The sequence below is a fragment of the Podarcis gaigeae genome (genome assembly GCF_964106915.1).
Source record: "Podarcis gaigeae genome assembly, chromosome: 6".
Lineage (NCBI taxonomy): Eukaryota > Metazoa > Chordata > Lepidosauria > Squamata > Lacertidae > Podarcis > Podarcis gaigeae.
The window spans coordinates 90109264-90129567 of NC_139682.1; the positions used below are offsets into that span (position 1 = coordinate 90109264).

Below are 20304 nucleotides of genomic sequence, written 5' to 3' on the forward strand. Positions count from 1 at the left end.
TGCTTTCTTCTTTAAACTGCCCAACACTTAAAAAAATACCTTATGAGTCTTAGTTCTCCCCTTTCCCCCTATTTCTGTGAACATCACTGGGGTGTCTAGGAGAGGGTTTGGGACCCATTCCTGCCTTGGCAATCTCCTAGGGCTTCATGCCAACGGTGTGCGAGGTCAAATGCAAAAGGGGCCAGAATAATGGGTGTGACATTTAAAGGTAAAGGTAAAGGGACCCCTGACCATTAGGTCCAGTCGTGACCGACTCTGGGGTTGCGGCGCTCATCTCACTTTATTGGCCGAGGGAGCCGGCGTACAGCTTCCAGGTCATGTGGCCAGCATGACTAAGCTGCTTCTGGCGGACCAGAGCAGCGCACGGAAACACCGTTTACCTTCCCGCCGGAGTGGTACCTATTTATCTACTTGTACTTTGACATGCTTTCGAACTGCTAGGTTGGCAGGAGCTGGGACCGAGCAACGGGAGCTCACCCCGTCACGGGGATGCGAACCGCCGACCTTCTGATCGGCAAGTCCTAGGCTCTGTGGTTTAACCCATAGCGCAACCCGTGTCCCTGGTGTGACATTTAGCTGTATACAATAGGCTACATTCCAGCTAGATGCAGTTTCATTAGTATAAGAAAAGGTAGCTGGGCCCTTTCCTTTTTCGTAGACATGCGATCCTCATCATTTTCTTAAACCGCAGCAGCTAAGCAGCAGCCTATGGAGGTGTTGCGTTGCCACTTAGCGATTTAATATCCTAGTCTATTTTGCAAGCGAGAGCTGCAGTCATCACTTGGCCCTCCGGCTTGTAGAAGCCTCCCTTGCGTGATTACTCTTCTTCCAACATGCAACAGGAAAAAAACATCCACAAACGAGAGATCGTGTTCAAAGGGATTCTGAATTTATAGGATGATCATGCCTGTTATCTGGGGGATATATTTATGATCTGACAGGAAACCTCAGAAGTAATTATGTCTTACATGCTATTTTAGGAAACTAGCAGTTAAAAGAAAAACGGGGAAAGCCCGGGAATGCAGCGGTTGGAGCCACCGAAGGCTGATTCATCAGAGGTGTGTCCTCTTGAGGGAAGTGTAACGCTTCCCCCTCTGTCCTGAGTTGTGTGCCAGCCCTTCACTTGGGAGTACTAGTGAGAACTTGACTTGAAGAATATCCACCTGTTTAATTCTCAGTCCATCAGTTGTCTCCTTTGCCCTCCGTTCGTAGGCACATGCTGTCCACCCTGTGGGATGGCTCTACAAAGCCAGATGGTTTTAATAACACCATGCTTAATGGGATTTACACATCTCCATTCTATGCTTGGAAATGGGAGAAGGTGGGATAGCCTAGGGTGGAACACCTGGTTTATAACGTGACACATTCAAGTTGAAGTTCAGGGGCTTCCCCCCCTCCTTTTATGAACAAAGGGCAGGAAAGGCCTAGCCCTTCTTTTTGTGTGTGTTTGCATGCTGCTGGGTGAAGTGAATTAAGACACCTGTGAGGGGTGTGCCTTAAGGGGGAACCCCATTGAGAAGGTGGACGAGGAAGAAGGAAGGGCAAGTTCTTCCTTGCCTCATCTGTGTGGGTTTCCTGCACAGCTCAATAGCTGACTGCAATGTAACTGAAAGTGTTGCCATCGATGGTAGAGGAGGATTTCCCTGATGTGGTGCCAAAAGGGTTTTGCAACCTCCAAAGTATATATTTGTGAAATCACTTTTTTTGATTTTCCAGATATAAATTTATAACATTCCAAATTCATATCCATACATAGAGATTACTCTGAATCCCAAGACTTCCATCCATGGGTCCTATTGCCAACATTTACAACTGCATATAATTCCGTAGTCTATATTTTAAATCAATCCACATTACCCATAGTATTTGTTACATTACAAGTGTTATTGAAATCCTGCTAATGTTTCCATCTGCTTGCAGTGGTCTCCTAGCTAAATTATATCCCCCCCCCCATTCTTTTTTAAAGTTTTTGTACTCTTGGTTCCCAAAGTTTCACTTTGGTGATATTATGCCAAAATTTATCTTGTTACTCTGCCATGTCCTCCAAATTTATCCCTTTTTTAAAGAAAATATATGAGTTTGTGTGTGTGTGTGTGTGTGAGAGAGAGAGAGAGAGAGAGATACAATTTTACTGATTTGTGTTTCCCCTCCTGTGATGTCAGCAGGCTACGTTCTTATTAAATAACAATTTAAAATGTGTCATGTTCACTTTTACACTCAAAATTAGGCATGCGGTCCATGGGTTGGTCCTGTGTTGATGAGGCCCTTAGCCCAAAATAAGTCAGCCACCCTTTCTTTGCTTGGTTGATCTCTTGTGACTGTTCATCCTAACCCTATGAATGCATAGAGACCTGATTTAGGCTTTATAATACATCAAGTCTGAATTGCCAACATGTTCAGACTGCGGTACTAAACATGGGTGGTAGTGGCACTGTCTGTATCTGAAGACACAAGGGGCACTTTTCAGGGGTTGTACCTTGCAAGACCGTCAGAAGCTAGAAAGTGCATCAGCTTTGATGCTAGAACTTAATTATAGATCTAGGTCTAGGCACATGTCCCAATTTGGCAAAAGCACAGGAGGATTCAGTGTTGAAGATGGGGCTGACTTGGGGGATGGACTGTAGAAGCATGTTAATTTTGCATCATTTTAGCTTTCCTTGAGACAATTCAGGTCACTTTGGTGCAGAACAATTGGGGTTTATTAGCACATGCACACGCCCTGCTGCCTCTTAATCCCTATAACCTACTAGAAGGTGATCGTATTTGTTATTTCAGTAAAAATACTGGCAAACTCGAGGCCTTAGGTGCGGTCCCTTTATTGCATATTTTGCATTTATTTGTCTATGCCTCCAGGGCTCCCAGCTGCACTTGCATTGACTGTTTATTGGCCAGGTATGCCTTTTACTCTTTAAAGATTCGCAACCAAGATCAGCATTAGCGCTGGATGATTGAGTAGTTTTCCTGCTGTTTCTCCAGGATCGAAATGAATTTAACTGCTAAATTTTTAAGAACAGTTCCTGAGAATTGATGGCATTCACTCAGTCAATCCATGTGTGTCAGTCCTGCCTCTTGTGTGCTGGGGCAGAGCAAAGAGGAGCAAAATAAAGGGGAAGTCTGCACACCATTAGCCTCTTTATGCTGATCAGCAGGAAACTGACTTGGAGGACTTGATTGGAGTAGCTGGCCTAATGGTGGAAGGAGACTTCTTTAGCCAACGTGCCACTTCCCCAATTTTCTCCTTGCTGCACACAAGCTAAGTCCAAACTTGTCATTTCTCCGTTCACTGGTTCAGTGTCTGCTGTGGGGGCGAAATTCTAAGCAAAGAGTGAAGTTTGCAGACAGGCTCTGTAGCTCAGTGGCAGAGCTTGTGTCCTTTATACAAAAGGCCCCGTGTTGAATTCCTGGCCTCTCTAGGTACAGATGGGAGAAATCTGTTTGAAACCCATGGTTAACTCAAAAGAGACTTGGTATAGCCAAAATCTGTAACCATTTTTGTGGGTTCCAGGTGAGTATTGCCATCCACTGCAGTTGTACGTGCGTCTTCCATGCTGCCTGAAGTCACTGGTGTTGAGAAAAATGTGGAGAATCCTTTGAAAGAGAAAATGGAACAAATGGGGTTTTGTGTGTGTGTGTATAATAATAATAATAATTTATTTGTCCCCCGCCCATCTGGCTGGGTTTCCCCAGCCACTCTGGGTGGCTTCCAACAAAGATTAAATTACATTAAAATGTCACACATTAAAAACTGCCCTGAACAGGGCTGCCTTCAGATGTCTTCTAAATGTCAGGTAGTTGTTTATCTCTTTGACATCTGCCTGGTTCTCTGTAGCTTTGCTTCTCGCAGTGAGGGAACAGCCAGAAGGCCCTCAGCGCTGGACCTCAGCATCTGGGCAGAATAATGGGGGTGGAAACGCTCCTTCAGGTATACTGGGCCAAGGCCATTTAGGGCTTTAAAGGTCAACACCAACACTTTGAATTGTGCTCAGAAACGTACTGGGAGCCAATGCAGGTCTTTCAAGACCAGCGTTATGTAGTGTCGGTAGCCGCCCCCAGTCACCAGTCTAGCTGCCACATTCTGGATTAGTTGTAGTTTCTGGGTCACCTTCAAAGGTAGCCCCACACAGAGCACATTGCAGTAGTCCAAGCGGGAGATAACCAGAGCATGTACCACTCTGGCGAGACAGTCCATGGGCAGGTAGGGTCTCAGCCTGCGTACCAGATGGAGCTGTTAGCTTCATTGGATACAGAATTGACCTGAGCCTCCATGGACAGCTGTGAGTCCAAAATGACTCCCAGGCCGCGCACCTGGTTCTTCAGGGGCACAGTTAACCCATTCAGGACCCGGGAGACCTCCACACCAGCCTGCCCCCTGTCCCCCCAAGAACAGTACTTCTGTCAACCTCAATCCATTAGCCGCCATCCATCCTCCAACTGCCTCCAGGCACTTGCACGGGACCTTCACCGCCTCCACTGGTTCTGATTTGAAAGAGGTAGAGCTGGGTATTATCTGCATATTGATGGACACCCAGTCCAACCCCCCTGATGATCTCTCCCAGCAGCTTCATGTAGATGTTAAAAAGCATGGGGGAGAGGACGGAACCCTGAGGCACTCCACAAGTGAGAGCCCAGGGGTCTGAACACTCATCCCCCCCACCACTTTCTGGACACGGCCCAGGAGGAAGGAGCAGAACCACTGTATAACAGTGCCCCCAGCTCCCAGCCCCTCTAGACGGTCCAGAAGGATGTTATGGTCGATTGTATCAAAGGCCGCTGAGAGATCCAGCAGAACTAGGAAACAGCTCTCACCTTTGTCCCTAGCCCGCCGGAGATCATCAACCAGCGTGACCAAGGCAGTTTCAGTCCCATGATGAGGCCTGAATCCCAACTGGAAGGGATCCAAATGGTCCGCATCCTCCAGGCATGCCTGGAGTTGTTCAGCAACCACCCACTCAATCACCTTGCCCAAGAATGGAAGATTTGAGACTGGGCGATAGTTGGCCATATTGGACAGATCTAAAGATGTTTTTTTAAGAAGCAGTTTAATGACTGCCTTTTCCACGGGTCTGGGAATGCTCCTTCGCATATTTGTGTGTGTGTGTGTGTGTTTGTGTTTGTGAGAGGGAGGGAGGGAGGGAGGGAGGGAGGGAGGGAGAGAATGAATTGTCTGAGCAAGATTTAACGGACCTTGTGGATGGGGCTTCCTCATGGCTTGCAAAAGAATAAGTTATTGGGATGGGGAATAAGCAAATACTGTACATGCAAACCTACCTAACTTTGAAAGCATGTTTTGGTGTGCAGAGGCTGGTTAGGGAGCTCACTGAGGGGGTGATATTGCCCACATTCTGGATGTCAACATTTATTTAAGGCTGTCCGCATCTGGCGTTCAACAGATCCTTGTAAGAAACTTGTACGTATAATCCAGGTGGTTAAATAAATAGTAAAAACTTGAGGGTTCCCACTTTTTCAGTGCCATGCTTCTTGGTGAAAAGGGTTCTAATCTAGCAATGGTCTAGGATGGTATTTTCTCTAGATTAAATAAAAGCAGTACAGTTGCATGATTGTTAAGTTCCCAAGACTGAAGATGTAAGGAAATAGTATATACCATTTTTATTTTTATTTTACAAATCAACATGTTTTTGTTGTTCTGCTCGTCTTAGGATGAGAGGGGTTATTTGATTAGAATGGCAAAAACAAAACACCTTATTCTTTCTAGAAAACGGGCAGGGATTAACTCTTCAGAGGATCAAAATGCAAAGGGCTAAGGCTTCAGTGATGTATGGAAGTGAGAGCTGGCCATTAAGAAGGCTGATCGCCGAAGAATTGATGCTTTTGAATTATGGTGCTGGAGGAGACTCTTGAGAGTCCCATGGGCTGCAAGAAGATCAAACCTCTCCATTCTTAAGGAAATCAGCCCTGAGTGCTCACTGGAAGGACAGATCGTGAAGCTGAGGCTCCAATACTTTGGCCACCTCATGAGAAGAGAAGACTCCCTGGAAAAGACCCTGATGTTGGGGAAGATGGGGGGCACAAGGAGAAGAGGACGACAGAGGATGAGATGGTTGGACAGTGTTCTCGAAGCTACCAGCATGGGTTTGGCCAACTGCAGGAGGCAGTGGAAGACAGGAGTGCCTGGCATGCTCTGGTCCAGGGGGTCACGAAGAGGTGGACACGACTAAACGACTAAACAACAACAAGGCTTCAGCTGGTGGGGATTTGGGGTGGGGGGTAGCCCCCTTTCCCCTCCACATGATTTAAGAACACATGGAAGGGAATACCTGAACAGAGAGACAGTATTTTCAAATATGTGCTTCATGGTGTGGGGAGGATACAAAGACTCTTGCATTCAGTGATTTATAATCCCAATGTTTGTCATCCCTCCTTGCCTTAGCCTTCCTGCAGAAATCCTGATTCATGGCGTGATCAAAGCTTTAATGTTGAGTAGTAACGTTGGAGAGTTGTAATATGGGGAGGCTTGGCTGGCGCCATGTGTGATAATTTTTAGATTCGCTGGTAAAGTCATGCTTCTGCCTGCTTTGGCCTGCCATCTCAATTAGCTATTTCTTTATAGGCAGGTATAATTAGATCTCCTAAAACTGCACTGTTTTCTAAGGAGGCAGTGGGATGGGCTTAAGTGATCTTGGTTTTTCAATATCACTTAACCACCAAAACAGAGTCCTGCATGTATGCATAACCTCCACGGACACAGTGAATAGCACTAATCTGATGTTTCTGATGCGCTCTGTTAAGGGGATGCAGTCTCCATTCACGCCGATTGTTTTAAGAACTCTTGTCACTAAGAAGCAGTGCCTTAGTTTTCTATTATTGTAGACACCCCCCAACCCCAGGCGACACCCAGGTGGAATAATGACTCATCGTGATAACGTGTTTAATAATAATAATAATAATAATAATAATAATAATAATAATAATAATAAATTTATACCCGGCCCATCTGGCCGAGTTTCCCCAGCCACTCTGGGCGGCTCCCAATCAAGTGTTAAAAACAATACAGCATTAAATATTAAAAACTTCACTAAACAGGGCTACCTTTAGATGTCTTTTAAAGATAGGATAGTTGCTTATTTCCTTCACGTCTGAAGGGAGGGTGTTCCACAGGGTGGGCGCCACTACCAAGAAAGCCCTCTGTCTGGTTCCCTGTAACCTCACTTCTCGCAATGAGGGAACCGCCAGAAGGCCCTCGGTGCTGGATCTCAGTGTCCGGGCTGAACGATGGGGGTGGAGATGCTCCTACAGGTATACTGGGCCAAGGCCGTTTAGGGCTTTAAAGGTCAGCACCAACACTTTGAATTGTGCTCGGAAACATACTGGGAGCCAATGCAGATCTCTCAGGACCAGTGTTATGTAGTCCCGGCGGCCACTCCCAGTCACCGGTCTAGCTGCCACATTCTGGATTAATTGCAGTTTCCGGGTCACCTTCAAAGTTAGCCCCACGTAGAGCGCGTTGCAGTAATCCAAGCGGGAGATAACTAGAGCATGCACCACTCTGGTGAGACAGTCAGCGGGCAGGTAGGGTCTCAGCCTGCATACCAGGTGGAGCTTGTAGACAGCCACCCCGTACACAGAATTAACCTGTGCCTCCATAGATAGCTGTGAGTCCAAAATGACTCCCAGGCTGCGCACCCGGTCCTTCAGGGGCACAGTTACCCCATTCAGGACCAGGGTATCCCCAAACCCGCCTTCCCTCTGTCCCCCCCAAACAGTACTTCTGTCTTGTCAGGATTCAACCTCAATCTGTTAGCCGCCATCCATCCTTCAACCGCCTCCAGGCACTCACACAGGACCTTCACCACCTTCACTGGTTCTGATTTAAAAGAGAGGTAGAGCTGGGTGTCATCTGCATACTGATGAACACCCAGCCCAAACCCCCTGATGATCTCTCCCAGCGGCTTCATATAGATATCATGTGTTATGGGATTAAAGTTGGCCACAACTTTATTAAATTTTCAGATGTAGGAAGACCTTGGCTTAGGCGTTGGGCATTTATCCCTCCCAGTCCCGACTGGGGATCTGGGGCACATCAGGGTTATCCAGTTTGTCTGGGGATCGGGCTGGTTCTGGAAGACGTATGTTGAAGCAGAGAACCTGCCCCCCCCCCATTTCACCAAAACACAGGGGAGTGCACTGACAACCTTTCAGCGTATGGCCAGTGACTCCCCTCAACACAACCCCTTTAACGGGGAACCCTGAGGTCGCCGCTGTGGCAGCAGGGGCGTGTGCCACTGCTTCACCCCCCCCCCCAATTCAGGGAAGATAGACGAAAGGATTCCGCCCAAGGCCTATAACTGCCAAAGTTGTGACGTTTTGCTACGGGGAAGGCGAAACCTGCCAATGCAGGGAAAATTCCTTCCAAGATCTTTAACAGCAACCATTATAGGACCATAGCAGCACCCACATACCTGTAAAGAAGAAGTTAAAGATAAAGGTAAAGGGACCCCTGACCATTAGGTCCAGTCGTGACCGACTCTGGGGTTGCGGCGCTCATCTCGCTTTATTGGCCGAGGGAGCCGGCATACAACTTCCGGGTCATGTGGCCAGCATGACTAAGCCGCTTCTGGCGAACCAGAGCAGCGCACGGAAACGCCGTTTACCTTCCCGCCGGAGCGGTACCTATTTATCTACTTGCACTTTGATGTGCTTTCGAATTGCTAGGTTGGCAGGAGCAGGGACTGAGCAATGGGAGCTCACCCCGTCACAGGGATTTGAACTGCTGACCTTCTGATCGGCAAGTCCTAGGCTCTGTGGTTTAACCCACAGCGCCACCTGCGTCCCTAAAGAAAGAAAGTTAACCTGCAATAAAAGGCCTAAACAAAGGGAGGGTACAGCAGGTGAAGCTCTGGAGCAGGGGTCAGCAAACATTTTCAGCAGGGGGTCGGTCCACTGCCCCTCAGACCTTGTTGGGGGCCGGACAATATTTTGGAGGGGGAAAATGAACAAATTCCTATGCCCCACAAATCACCCAGAGATGCATTTTAAATAAAAGCACACATTCTACTCATGGAAAAACATGCTGATTCCCAGACCGTCCGCGGGCCCGATTGAGAAGGTGATGGGGCCACATTTGGCCCTTGGGCCTTAGTTTGCCTACCCATGCTCTGGAGGCTCCACCCCCTTTTATGCCCCCCTTACTTGGTCCGCTCCCCTGGCTCCGCCTCCCCAGTCGCAATTGGTTATTTGAGCTGAGGTTTGGCAGGAACCTCAAGGTTCGCGACTTGGGGAGGTGGTCAAGGTGAGCTCTGCCGGGAGTCACGTAGGATCGGGGGGGTGCTGCGCGCGGGCACGCAAAGGGCACCCTCCATTTGATGTGGAGAGCGGTCATTCTCATCCTTCCCCATCCTCTGAAGTGCCATCTTTCAGATTGCAAACATGATGCAGAGTTTGTCTTGCTTGTTGCTGATCTTCTGCAAGCCATGCTGGGAACCTTCTCGGCAGGGTAAAAGTCCTTTAAATAGACAAAGCGGGATATCAAAGTATCTAAATGGCTAATCTCCTGGGTCAGGAAATCCTTTTCAGTTGTTGGACTTCTCAACTCCCATCATCCCCAATCATTGGCCAAGCTGGTTAGGTGTTTTTTTAAGTAGACTTTATTAATTACTTCACCACATAATATAAAGGGTTGATAATTTGCATTTTTGAGCAAAGACAAAAAAATTACATAGCATGCAACATTACATAATTATATTTAATAAAGACGTATGTTAAAATACATCTGAAACTTTATGCCTTTTCTAGCCAAACACCCCCCCCTCTAACTTGTCACAACTTCACAATTATTAGAAGGTGAGCTAAAATGTGCAAGTTCAGTATGGTTCGCAAATATGATTTACTTGATTAGCTGTTAGTGTTGCAGTAGCTTTTCTAAACAGCTCTGGCTGAATATGACTCATTAGGCAAGCAATTCCTAATCAGAGTATTATCATGTGGGGGTCTTTTCTTTTTATTAAGATAATTGCTTTTTACAAACTAAGAGTTTTATTATGGTAAAAAGGGGTAAAACTGTTTAAACCAATAAATAAAACATTGGATATAGTTCTCCAATTATTTTAAACTTTGGGAAAATTACATTTGAATGCTCAGCTGGAGATGTCTTGAAGTTCCATTTCTCACGGTCACCTGCTGTCTGTTATGTCTAGAATAGCCCAGTCTCTTACGTGTTTCATTATCTTTCAGCTGTATAGCACTTAATTGTTGCCATCTAGTAAACTGTGCTTATGTTCTCTTCAGCTATTATGCATAATAGTGTGCCAGCAAAATGCCTTTTGTCTGAAAAGTTTTTTTTTGTAATCCCTCATTGCATGCACTGCACCATCCCACGTAGTTTATTATCATTCCCATTTTACATGACGGTATCCGATCAGGGGCGCCGACTTATAAAAAATATTGGGGGGGGGCCATACCGGGGTCCTCGCCACAAGATCCTGGCTGCGGGGCGCAATTCGGGAGGGCTCGGCTGGCCGGGCCCAGGCCCGTGGGGCTCCTCCGCGCTCCCCTCCCCCGGGTTCCGCTGCACCTCCGTCTCTCTTTCCACTGGTAGCGAGAGCGGGTGGGAGGAGGCCACCCGGGAGCCGGAACCGGGCACCAAATAAGGAGAGCGGGGCGGGCCTGGATCCTGGCCTTGTTTGGCGCTTCCCCTCGGCCGGCGGCCCAGCCAAACCCGCGGCGGCGGCGAGGCGATGCCCGCGCAGGGGGGGCGCCCACCCCTCGGCCCCCGCCCGCCGCTGCCGCCCCAGCACCTGCCCGCTCCTCCCAAGGGGCCTCCTCTCCCTCCCGCCTCTTCGCAGGAGTAATATAATTTTTATTATTATTGGGGGGCAGAGCCCCCCCAAACGAATTTTTGAGAGGGCTCGGGCCCCCTCAGGCCCCATGGAGTCGGCACCTATGTATCCGAGACTAGGAGGAAAGGTCTCTTTCAAAGTGCCACATCGCTTACTGCCAATTTTCTGGTTCTCCCAATCTAAGGCCAATTTTAAAGCTATTTTTAAGCTATTTTATATGAAAGGCATGACATCAGTTAAATACTTGAAAATCCCTGCGCGATCTCCACTTTACATTATTATACTGATTTAGCTCATTCATGAGAACCGGGCACTTAGACCAAGGGAAGTAAACCAAGGCAACTGCCTGTGTTTCATCCAAACCCACAGAGAGCCTGGGCCAGATTCCAGAGTTGCCTGATTATGCAGTGACCACTAGGCAACCCAGCTCAGCTCCTCACTGCTCTCCTGTCTCATAAAGCAGCTCAGTTAATCAAAACCTTTCCTGTGCTCTTCATCAGCTTGCTAATGGCTCTGCTACCTCCAGCAGCTGAGCCAGAGTTTCTCTGCAGGCTTGGCGCCACTTCCATTTCTCCTGGACCACAGTGACCAGTTCATGCTGTTCAGATTGCTCTCCGGCAGCTTACCACTTTGCAAATTCCTAAACTGCTGTAAGGAGTTTGACATTGCATCTACTTCCGTGGTTCCCAACAGGGGGGCAATTTGATTTTTAGATGGGGGGGGGGCACAATTTGAGAATGAGTTACTAACAGTGAATGGCCTTTTAGGCTTCCTCCACATGAATAGGAGTTCACTTTTTGAATAATAAGGATTATATGCCACGGGGGGGGGGGGTGTCAGGATTTTAGAGATGCTTAGGTGAGGCATGGCCAAAAAAAGTTTGGGAACCACTGATCTACCGTATTTTTTGCTCTATAAGACTCACTTTTTCCCTCCTAAAAAGTAAGGGGAAATGTGTGTGCGTCTTATGGAGCAAATGCAGGCTGCGCAGCTATCCCAGAAGCCAGAACAGCAGGAGGGATTGCTGCTTTCACTGCGCAGCGATCCCTCTTGCTGTTCTGGCTTCTGAGATTCAGAATATTTTTTTTTCTTGTTTTCCTCCTCCAAAAACTAGGTGCGTCTTGTGGTCTGGTGTGTCTTATAGAGCGAAAAATACGGTACTTGCTACGGAACTCTTTCCATCCTAACCTGCTTGCTTTCTTGAATTTGGTAGAAATAAAAACAAAAGGCATACCTGGCTCCCAAACCCTAGTTAACTTTTCTTCTAAAAATCTGACTAGGTTGTGTGTGTGCATGCATATGTCTCTTAATTTTGCACTTATCTGTACTTTTCCTATAACCTTTTGGTATTACTGTGTGAGTGTAATATATGAAAGCACCTGATGGCTCTGAATACCAGTTGCTGGAAATCATGAGCAGAAAAGTGAGATTGTGCTTGTGTTTTGCTTTTGGGTTTCCCACAGGTATCTGTTTGGCCACTGTGAGAATGGGGTGCTTCACTATATGGGCCTGTAGCTTGATTTAGCAGGGCTTTTCTCGTGTCCTTATGATGTATGTGCTTTAGGCTGCAATCCTATACACACTTGGGAATAATAATAATAATAATATTTGTACTCCACCCATTAGACTGGGTTTCCCCGGCCACTCTGGGCGGTTGAACAATGTGGCTTACTTCTGAGTAAGGATTGCACATACTGCCATTTAAATATGTTATACCGCTTGCTTTCGGCACATAGTAACATTTGCTTAATGAACATGGGTCCAGCTGAGATCCAATTGCAATATGTACTGTGGAGGGGCAGGAGATCCTGGAAGGACTAGAGATCTCGCCAACTATTCGACTTCTTGCTCGTCCAGGTTGCCGTTCCCAAGCGCTGGAATCTCCTTCTCCGGTAGTAACCCGTACTCATTTAAGAACCCCTCCACATCCACTGCAAAAAACTCCTCGCTGAACTGTTCGGTTACACTAATGAAATTGCTGACGAGCTCCCCACCTTTGTACACAAGAAGCGTTGGGAGAACGTCGGTGGAGAAACGGTCTCCGGCCCCTGTGTTGGAAGCCTTGATCTTGCAGAATTTCACCGTGGAGTACTCGGCAGCAAGGCAAGACAGGCTGCTGTTGAGCGCCTCGCAGCCCTTGATGCCATCTTCATAGATGTGGACAATGACTGTGGTGGTTTTCCGTTCCTTCTCGACAGCTTCCAGGAACTGTTCCCCATTCTGCAGCTCCGAAAGGTAGCCGTATTTTGGCCCAAAGCTCAGTCGCTGGTGCATGTCCTGCATGCATCGCTTGCGATACTTCCGTAGGCAGCTTTCGTCTTCCATGTCTTCGTTAATTAGCTCGTACTCTTGCACGCTCATCTGGAAACATTTGGAAGAGTAAGTGGAATTATTATGGAATAGGTAAAAGGTAAAAAAAGGGACGTAGGTGGCTCTGTGGATTAAACCACAGAGCCTAGGACTTGCTGATCAGAAGGTCAGCGGTTTGAAACCCCGCAACGGGGTGAGCTCCCGTTGCTCGGTCTCTGCTCCTGCCCACCTAGCAGTTCAAAAGCATGCCAGTGCAAGTAGATCAATAGGTACCACTGTGGTAGGAAGTTAAACAGCATTTCCATGTGCTCTGGTTTCCGACATGGTGTCCTGTTGCACCAGAAGCTAGATAAATAGGCGGGAAGGTAAACGGCATTTCTGTGTGCTGCTCTGGTTCGCCAGAAGTGGCTTAGTCATGCTGGACACATGACCTGGAAGCTGTCTGCAGACAAACGCCAGATCCCTTGGCCTATAGAGCGAGATGAGCGCGCAACCCCAGATTCGGTCACGACTGGACCTAATGGTCAGGGGTCCCTTTACACTTTACCTTTAAAAGGTAAAAAAAAGCTAAAGGACCCCTGGATGGTTAAGTCCAGTCAAAGGCGACTATAGGATTGCAATGCTCATCTCGCTTTCAGGACGAGGGAGCCGGCATTTGTCCACAGACAGCTTTCTGGGTCATGTGGCCAGTAGGACTAAACCACTTCTGGTGCAACAGAACACCATGACAGAAACCAGAGAGCACAGAAACATTGTTTATCTTACCACCGCAGCGGTACCTATTTATCTACTTGCACTGGTGTGCTTCAAACTGCTAGGTTGGCAGGAGCTGGGACAGAGCAACAGGAGCTCACCCTGTTTCAGGGATTCAAACTGCTGACCTTCTGATCAGTAAGCCCAAGAGGTTCAGTGGTTTAGACCACAGCGCCACCTGTGTCCCTTAATACAGTGGCTTACTCAACAAACATCACTCCATGGAACCTCATGGAACAAGAGGAGAAAACTTTAAGAATAGGAGAGGAGCACTTGGGTGCCATTTCTTGAACTTTCAATGATACTTTCTTTAAATTGTATCTATGATCATCCTCTTGGTGTGGATGAAACTTTCCTCCTGATGCAAATAGCGGCTTTCAAGGGGGGGGGGGGGGACTTCTATTGCACCCTGTTCTCATAACCAAGAATACTGTTGAATACTAACACAACAGCCCTAACCCCATTGACCAGTGAATTCAATAGGATTTACATCTAAGTAGGCATGGTTATGATTTTGCTGTAAATAAGCACATCAGTAAAGGAAGTTGGGCAGGCAAATAAATACAGAACCCTTAGGGCACTCAGATGGATAAATTGCCAAAGCCATGTTTGCAACTGTGGATAGATATTTTTGCAACTCTTGTTGAGTTATGGCAGTATGAATACCCTCGAGGAAGCAATTTGTTTTCTCTTGAGTGACATTAATGCGGATGTAACACACAAAACAGCTTTTTTTTTCTTTACTAGCAAAATCAGAAAGAGAGAACTAGATTAAATTGCTGTAAATTGCTGTGGAGATACAGAGATTGGCTTCTTAGGTATTCCTGGCATGATGTAGGGTTCAGAATTTTAAACTCTTGCATTGCTGTATCGATCTGTTGCAGTATGTATTTGTCATGGCCTTTGCCCACAACAATAAAATTGAGTGGATTGAACATATGAACCAGCTTGTTTTTCCAGCATGGCTTATTTTTGTGAATACTTCAGCATGGTAAGACTACATACACACGATTTAAAGCACTATGACACCACTTTAAGCAGTCATAGCTTCCCCCAAAGAATTCTGGGAGTTGAGGATGCTGAGAGACTTTAAAGGTAAAGGTAAAGGGACCCCTGACCATCAGGTCCAGTCGTGGCCGACTCTGGGGCTGCGGCGCTCATCTCACTTTATTGGCCGAGGGAGCCGGCGAACAGCTTCTGGGTCATGTGGCCAGCATGAGTAAGCCGCTTCTGGCGAACCAGAGCAGCACACGGAAACGCCGTTTACCTTCCCGCTGGAGCAGTACCTATTTATCTACTTGCACTTTGATGTGCTTTCGAACTGGTAGGTTGGCAGGAGCAGGGACAGAGCAACGGGAGCTCACCTCGTCACGGGGATTTGAACCGCCGACCTTCTGATCGGCAAGCCCTAGGCTCTGTGGTTTAACCCACAGTGCCACCCACGTCCTGACAAAGGATGTGTCAGAAGACTTTACAAGACTCCTATTTCCTCCTAGAGCTACAACTCTCACAGTTCTCTGTGGAGAGGAATGGATTGTTAAGCCACTCTGGAAGTTGTAGTTCTGGGAGGGGCTCTGACACTCCTCCCAGACTGGTCATGTTGTGCGGATGCCTGATTATCATATTCCAAAGCAACTACTCTATTCCGAACTTAAAAATGGAAAGTGTAATGCTAGTGGTCAACAAAAGAGGTATAAGACTCTCTCAAGGCAAATCTTTTAAAAATAGTAGCAACACCGACAACTGGGAAACACTGGCCTGCGAGCGCTGCAATTGGAGAACAGCCTTTCCCAAAGGTCTCATGGGCTTTGAAGGTGCTTGAACTCAGGATGAAAGGGAGAAACGTGTTAAGAGGAAGGCATGCTTAGCAAACCCTCACCGTGATCAACTCCCGCCCGGAAACCAATGTCCCCACTGTGGAAGGACATGTGGATCCAGAATTGGCCTCCACAGACACTTACAGAACCACTGTTAAAACCGTGTTCATGGAAGGCAATCTTACTCAGCTACGAGTGATCGCCAAAGAGAATGCAAGGGGGAATCCTGACTGGACCAGAATTTTCTCTTCTGTGGAAGATCTTTATGTGTGTATAACAGCACACCCACCCTTCTCACGAATGCTGGAAATGCAGGTGGTAGCATGGCTGCTTAGTGCATTGATGGCATTTTCTGATTCTCCATCCCATTGAATCGCTTCAATTGTGTATCTCCACTCTACTCTCTTACCTTGCGACTGAATCGCTCCCTTGTGTCTTTATCGTCCCTACTTTGAGAGCGATAGGGTGAAGACATCTGTCTGATGAGAATCTCTTTCTTGCTTACAGGAAGGGCGTTCCTGTCTTTACTTTCCAATTTGAACTTTCTCCAGTCATTGATCACCCCTTTAGGCCCTAGGAGAAGGAAAGGTGGTTGTTATTTCGTATTCTTTCTTTTAGGGGTTTGCCAGCTGCCTCGACCTTCAGAACAACGAGTCAAGGGCTGGAGCTTACTAAAGGCAAGAATGCAAAATGCACAATGCTCAACATATATATATATATATATGTGTGTGTGTGTGTGTGTGTACACACACGCTGAAAAGCAAAACCCAGTATAAACAACATTCAAAAATGCATTTAATACAGTGCAACTGCTTCAAATATATGGTACAACAGAACAATTGTTGAGTGGAAAAAATGCACGACTATCCATCTATCATAATATAAGTATAACTTTAACATTCTTGTCTTTTCAAGTAAGTTTTTCAGTACAGTCACACCTCATGTTACATTTGCTTCATGGTATGTTTTTTCAGGTTGCGTCCCGCGGCGACCCGGAAGTACCAGAAAGGGTTAATCCCAGGTTTTGCTGCTCGCACATGTGCTTAAGCGCTAAATTGTGCTTCACGCATGCACACAAGCTCCAAAGTGCACCGCGCATCTGCACAGATACGGCGCTTCAGATTGCAGGCTTTTCATGTTGCGAACGGGCCTCCGGAACGGATCCCGTTCGCAATCAGAGGTACCACTGTAGTCTGAAAGAACCCAGAAAGGAGAAGCTATCATGACAACCTATTGATGACAAAGCTCTGTGGATGTCCCATAAAGACTGCTTATTGTATTTCCGACAGTGGCAGTTGTGTGGCCTGGCACAATGGGAGCTAGGAGGGGTAGGGAGGCTCTGCCACACCACTGCCAGTGGCATCTCAGTTGGTTGCTAAGACTTCAGGGACTTCCCGCCTTGGTTTTTAATTTAAAACACCCAATAAGGGCTGTTCTAAAGGGGTGTTGGAGACAGACCTGAGGGAGCCTGTCTCTACTCGGGTCATATATTTCAGCTGCACGGTCAGCAACGGTTGTCTCACCAGCCCAGCACACTCGTTGCATTCTCCAAGGGATAGTGAGCAGTGTTTGCATGAGATTGCTGTGGAATTATTCAGTTGCTGTATTCAGGGCCATGGAGGAATTTGCCTGTAGATAGATTGGGCCCATCTGGTGGCTTTTGCCTACCTCATAGCAACTGTCACAACGTCTGGCAGAAAAGGAATTGGGTTGGATCGTTAGTCAAAACTAGAAACGAGGGTTTAGTGTACTATGGGCTTCTGGAGGAAAGTTTTGTCGAAAGATCTAGGCTAATGGGCCATAAAATTCCTCCAAATGGCAACCTGGTAAGTTTGCTCTCATTTGATCTGTATCATGGGGGAATCCTTTAAACCAGGATCAACTCTAATGGAGCAATCAGCCAGCAACCAGGCAAGGCTGATTCCGGATACGTACCCAAGGCCTACCTGCATCTGTAATCAATAAAAAGTTGTGGCAGTTTCAATTCCAAATGGTTTTGCTGTCAGTATTGCTACCTTCAGGCTCCTGAACCCTGGTGACTCCGGGATCACTGCTCCTGGGTCTGCAAACTCTGAGAGAACAATGACTATTGTACAAGAAGGTTCTAATGTGGAAGCAACCCTAGTAGAAAAAGGATCTGCTATGGACTAGGTACCAGAGTCTGGCTTTGTTTGATGGTTCTGTGTGAAGCCTGATGAATATATGTGTGAGAGAACTGGTCTCCCTCCTCACCTTCCCACCATCCCAGTATGTGAACATGAAAGCCCTAAGTATCTCAGCTTCTTCACAGGTGGAAATCTATGAGGAAAGAATAGAGATGGAAGAACATGGGGAGTTCCATCCTCAGGAATAAAAGGAGACAGATCCATCTCAGCTTCCACATTGAATGTGAAACATTTGAGCAGGAGAAGACTGGGCATACCTTTTGTTTGGCAATAGAGGGAGGTTGAGATTGCTCAGACATCATCCTGTCCTGAGTCAATTGCAGGGGCAGGGAGGGGAAGAATTTTGGCTTGGGCCAAGTGCTGTGAAAGATGTGCTTTGAATAAACCAAACTACAGTGGTACCTCAGTTTTTGAACGTAATCCGTTCCAGAAGACCGTTCAAGTTCTGAAACATTCGAAAACTGAAAACTCAATAGCTGACAGCTAGGCCTCAGGATCTTGCACTTAGCAGAAGCCACGTGGCATGTTCGACTTCCGGGTTTATGTTCGTCAATGGAGACATTCGAAAACCAAGGTACCACTGTACCTGCCATACAGGCGAAGAATTAAGGCATTCTGCTGTGGTGATATTCCTTAGAAAGACGACCTCCACTTGCAGAATACAGTGGTACCTCAGGTTAAGAACTTAATTCGTTCCGGAGGTCCGTTCTTAACTTGAAACTGTTCTTAACCTGAGGTACCACTTTAGCTAATGGGGCCTCCTGCTGCCGCTGCGCAATTTCTGTTCTCATCCTGAAGCAAAGTTCTTAATCCAAGGTACTGTTTCTGGGTTAGCGGAGTCTGTAACCTGAAGCGCCTGTAACCTGAAGTGTCTGTAACCCGAGGTACCACTGTATATTAAACTTTCTGTCCCCACTAATCTACCATTGATAAAGTCCTTCTCTTCCTCTGTCGAGTTCCTCATTGATGGGCCCTTGGTGCTTGATGTTTAACAATAGTTGAAATGATAGGCCTACTTTCTTCGGATTTACCTCATTCACATGTAGAGTGATGTATACCAGTATCCCTTGCAATTTCCCAAAGCAATGAATATTCCTGAATACTTACTTAATAATGGGTCATAATCCATACAATATGTTTTTGTTGCTGTTACTATGGATACATAGTGCAAGAGACACATAAGAGATATTAGCCCACGATTAACAGGGCTTTCTTACCTGTATGTATAGCTTCTGGTGCTTCAAGTTCCTCTTCCAAACTAAGCTCTTTTTGCCCTTCCATTGCCGTGATTGGATTGACAGACGCTAACAGGATCAAGGAAGAAAACAGTAAACACACGGGCAGATGAGCTACATGCTTCCAGAGTCTGCTAACATGTACTTTTATGTTGTTACAGCTTTATAATTACTGCTCTCCTTATGAAATCATAATGAATAAGTCTCCTATTAACATCTCATAAAGTAAAAAAAAAACGCTATATCCAGTTTTTTAAAGGGGTTATTAAAAGAAGTCTAGACTAGAAGCTTGCTACAGACTATGTAGAATGTGATTAAAGGACGCAGGGTTCTCCCTGTGATGTGCCGTCATTTACTACAGATATTCCATGCTTTTCTGATCTATTATCATATATACACACTCGTAAACTTGACATCCAGGAAAGAAAGAAGTTAAGTTTGGACATATTTAACTGCGAGGGACGCGGGTGGCGCTGTGGGTTAAACCACAGAGCCTAGGACTTGCCGATCAGAAGGTCGGTGGTTTGAATCTCCGCAATGGGGTGAGCTCCCATTGCTCAGTCCCTTCTCCTGCCAACCTAGCAGTTCGAAAGCACATCAAAGTGCAAGTAGATAAATAGGTACCACTCCGGCGGGAAGGTAAACGGCGTTTCCGTGTGCTGCTCTGGTTCGCCAGAAGCGGCTTAGTTATGCTGGCCACATGACCCGGAAGCTGTACGCTGGCTCCCTCGGCCAATAAAGCAAGATGAGCGCCGCAACCCCAGAGTCGGTCACGACTGGACCTAAGGGTCAGGGGTCCCTTTACCTTTACTTTTACCTAGATGTGACTATGTATTTGTCTATATTTTTCTTCACTGAAAGTTGTTTGGAGACCTTTGGGTGACAAGCAACTGATAAGTTGAAGAAACAAACAATGTATTGATGCATTTCAACCCTGAGTTGACCACATATGATGTCTATACTTCCAGGAACCACAGCTTCCAATGTTTTTTAGAACTGTCTGGATGTCCTACAAACATTGCATTCAACATGCAGTGACAAAGTAGAGGACCTGTCCTGAAGGTACATTCTTTCACCTTTGGTGGACATGCCCAAGGATTAAGACATTCTGGGAGATGATCTATAATGAAATGAAAAAGGTATTTAAATATACCTTCCTGAAGAAACCAGAGGCCTTTCTCCTGGGCATGGTCAGCCAACTGGTGCCAAAGAAGGACAGAACTTTTTTTAT

At 46.7% G+C, this 20304-nt stretch overlaps 1 protein-coding gene and 1 pseudogene across 4 annotated transcripts in view; one reads left to right on the forward strand and one right to left on the reverse strand.

Annotated features, from left to right (window-relative positions):
• Nucleotides 1–20304, forward strand: part of LOC310846869 (small nuclear ribonucleoprotein Sm D2 pseudogene) — a 226196-nt pseudogene that overhangs the window by 15414 nt on the left and 190478 nt on the right. The window lies entirely within an intron of this gene.
• The window catches only part of PDC (phosducin), a 28174-nt gene continuing 20265 nt past the window's right edge, over nucleotides 12396–20304 (reverse strand). For 2 of the 3 annotated variants that reach the window (XM_083744012.1, XM_083744013.1), the window contains 3 exons: nucleotides 19056–19142; nucleotides 16083–16246; nucleotides 12396–13154 (listed from right to left, as the gene is read on the reverse strand). In XM_083744012.1, coding sequence (XP_083600138.1) covers nucleotides 12627–13154; nucleotides 16083–16246; nucleotides 19056–19119 — 756 coding nt within the window. In that variant the 5' untranslated portion in view covers nucleotides 19120–19142 and the 3' untranslated portion in view covers nucleotides 12396–12626. Of the gene's footprint in view, nucleotides 13155–16082; nucleotides 16247–17619; nucleotides 17710–19055; nucleotides 19143–20304 lie in introns of those variants that run through there. The other variant, XM_083744014.1, reaches the window with a different exon arrangement.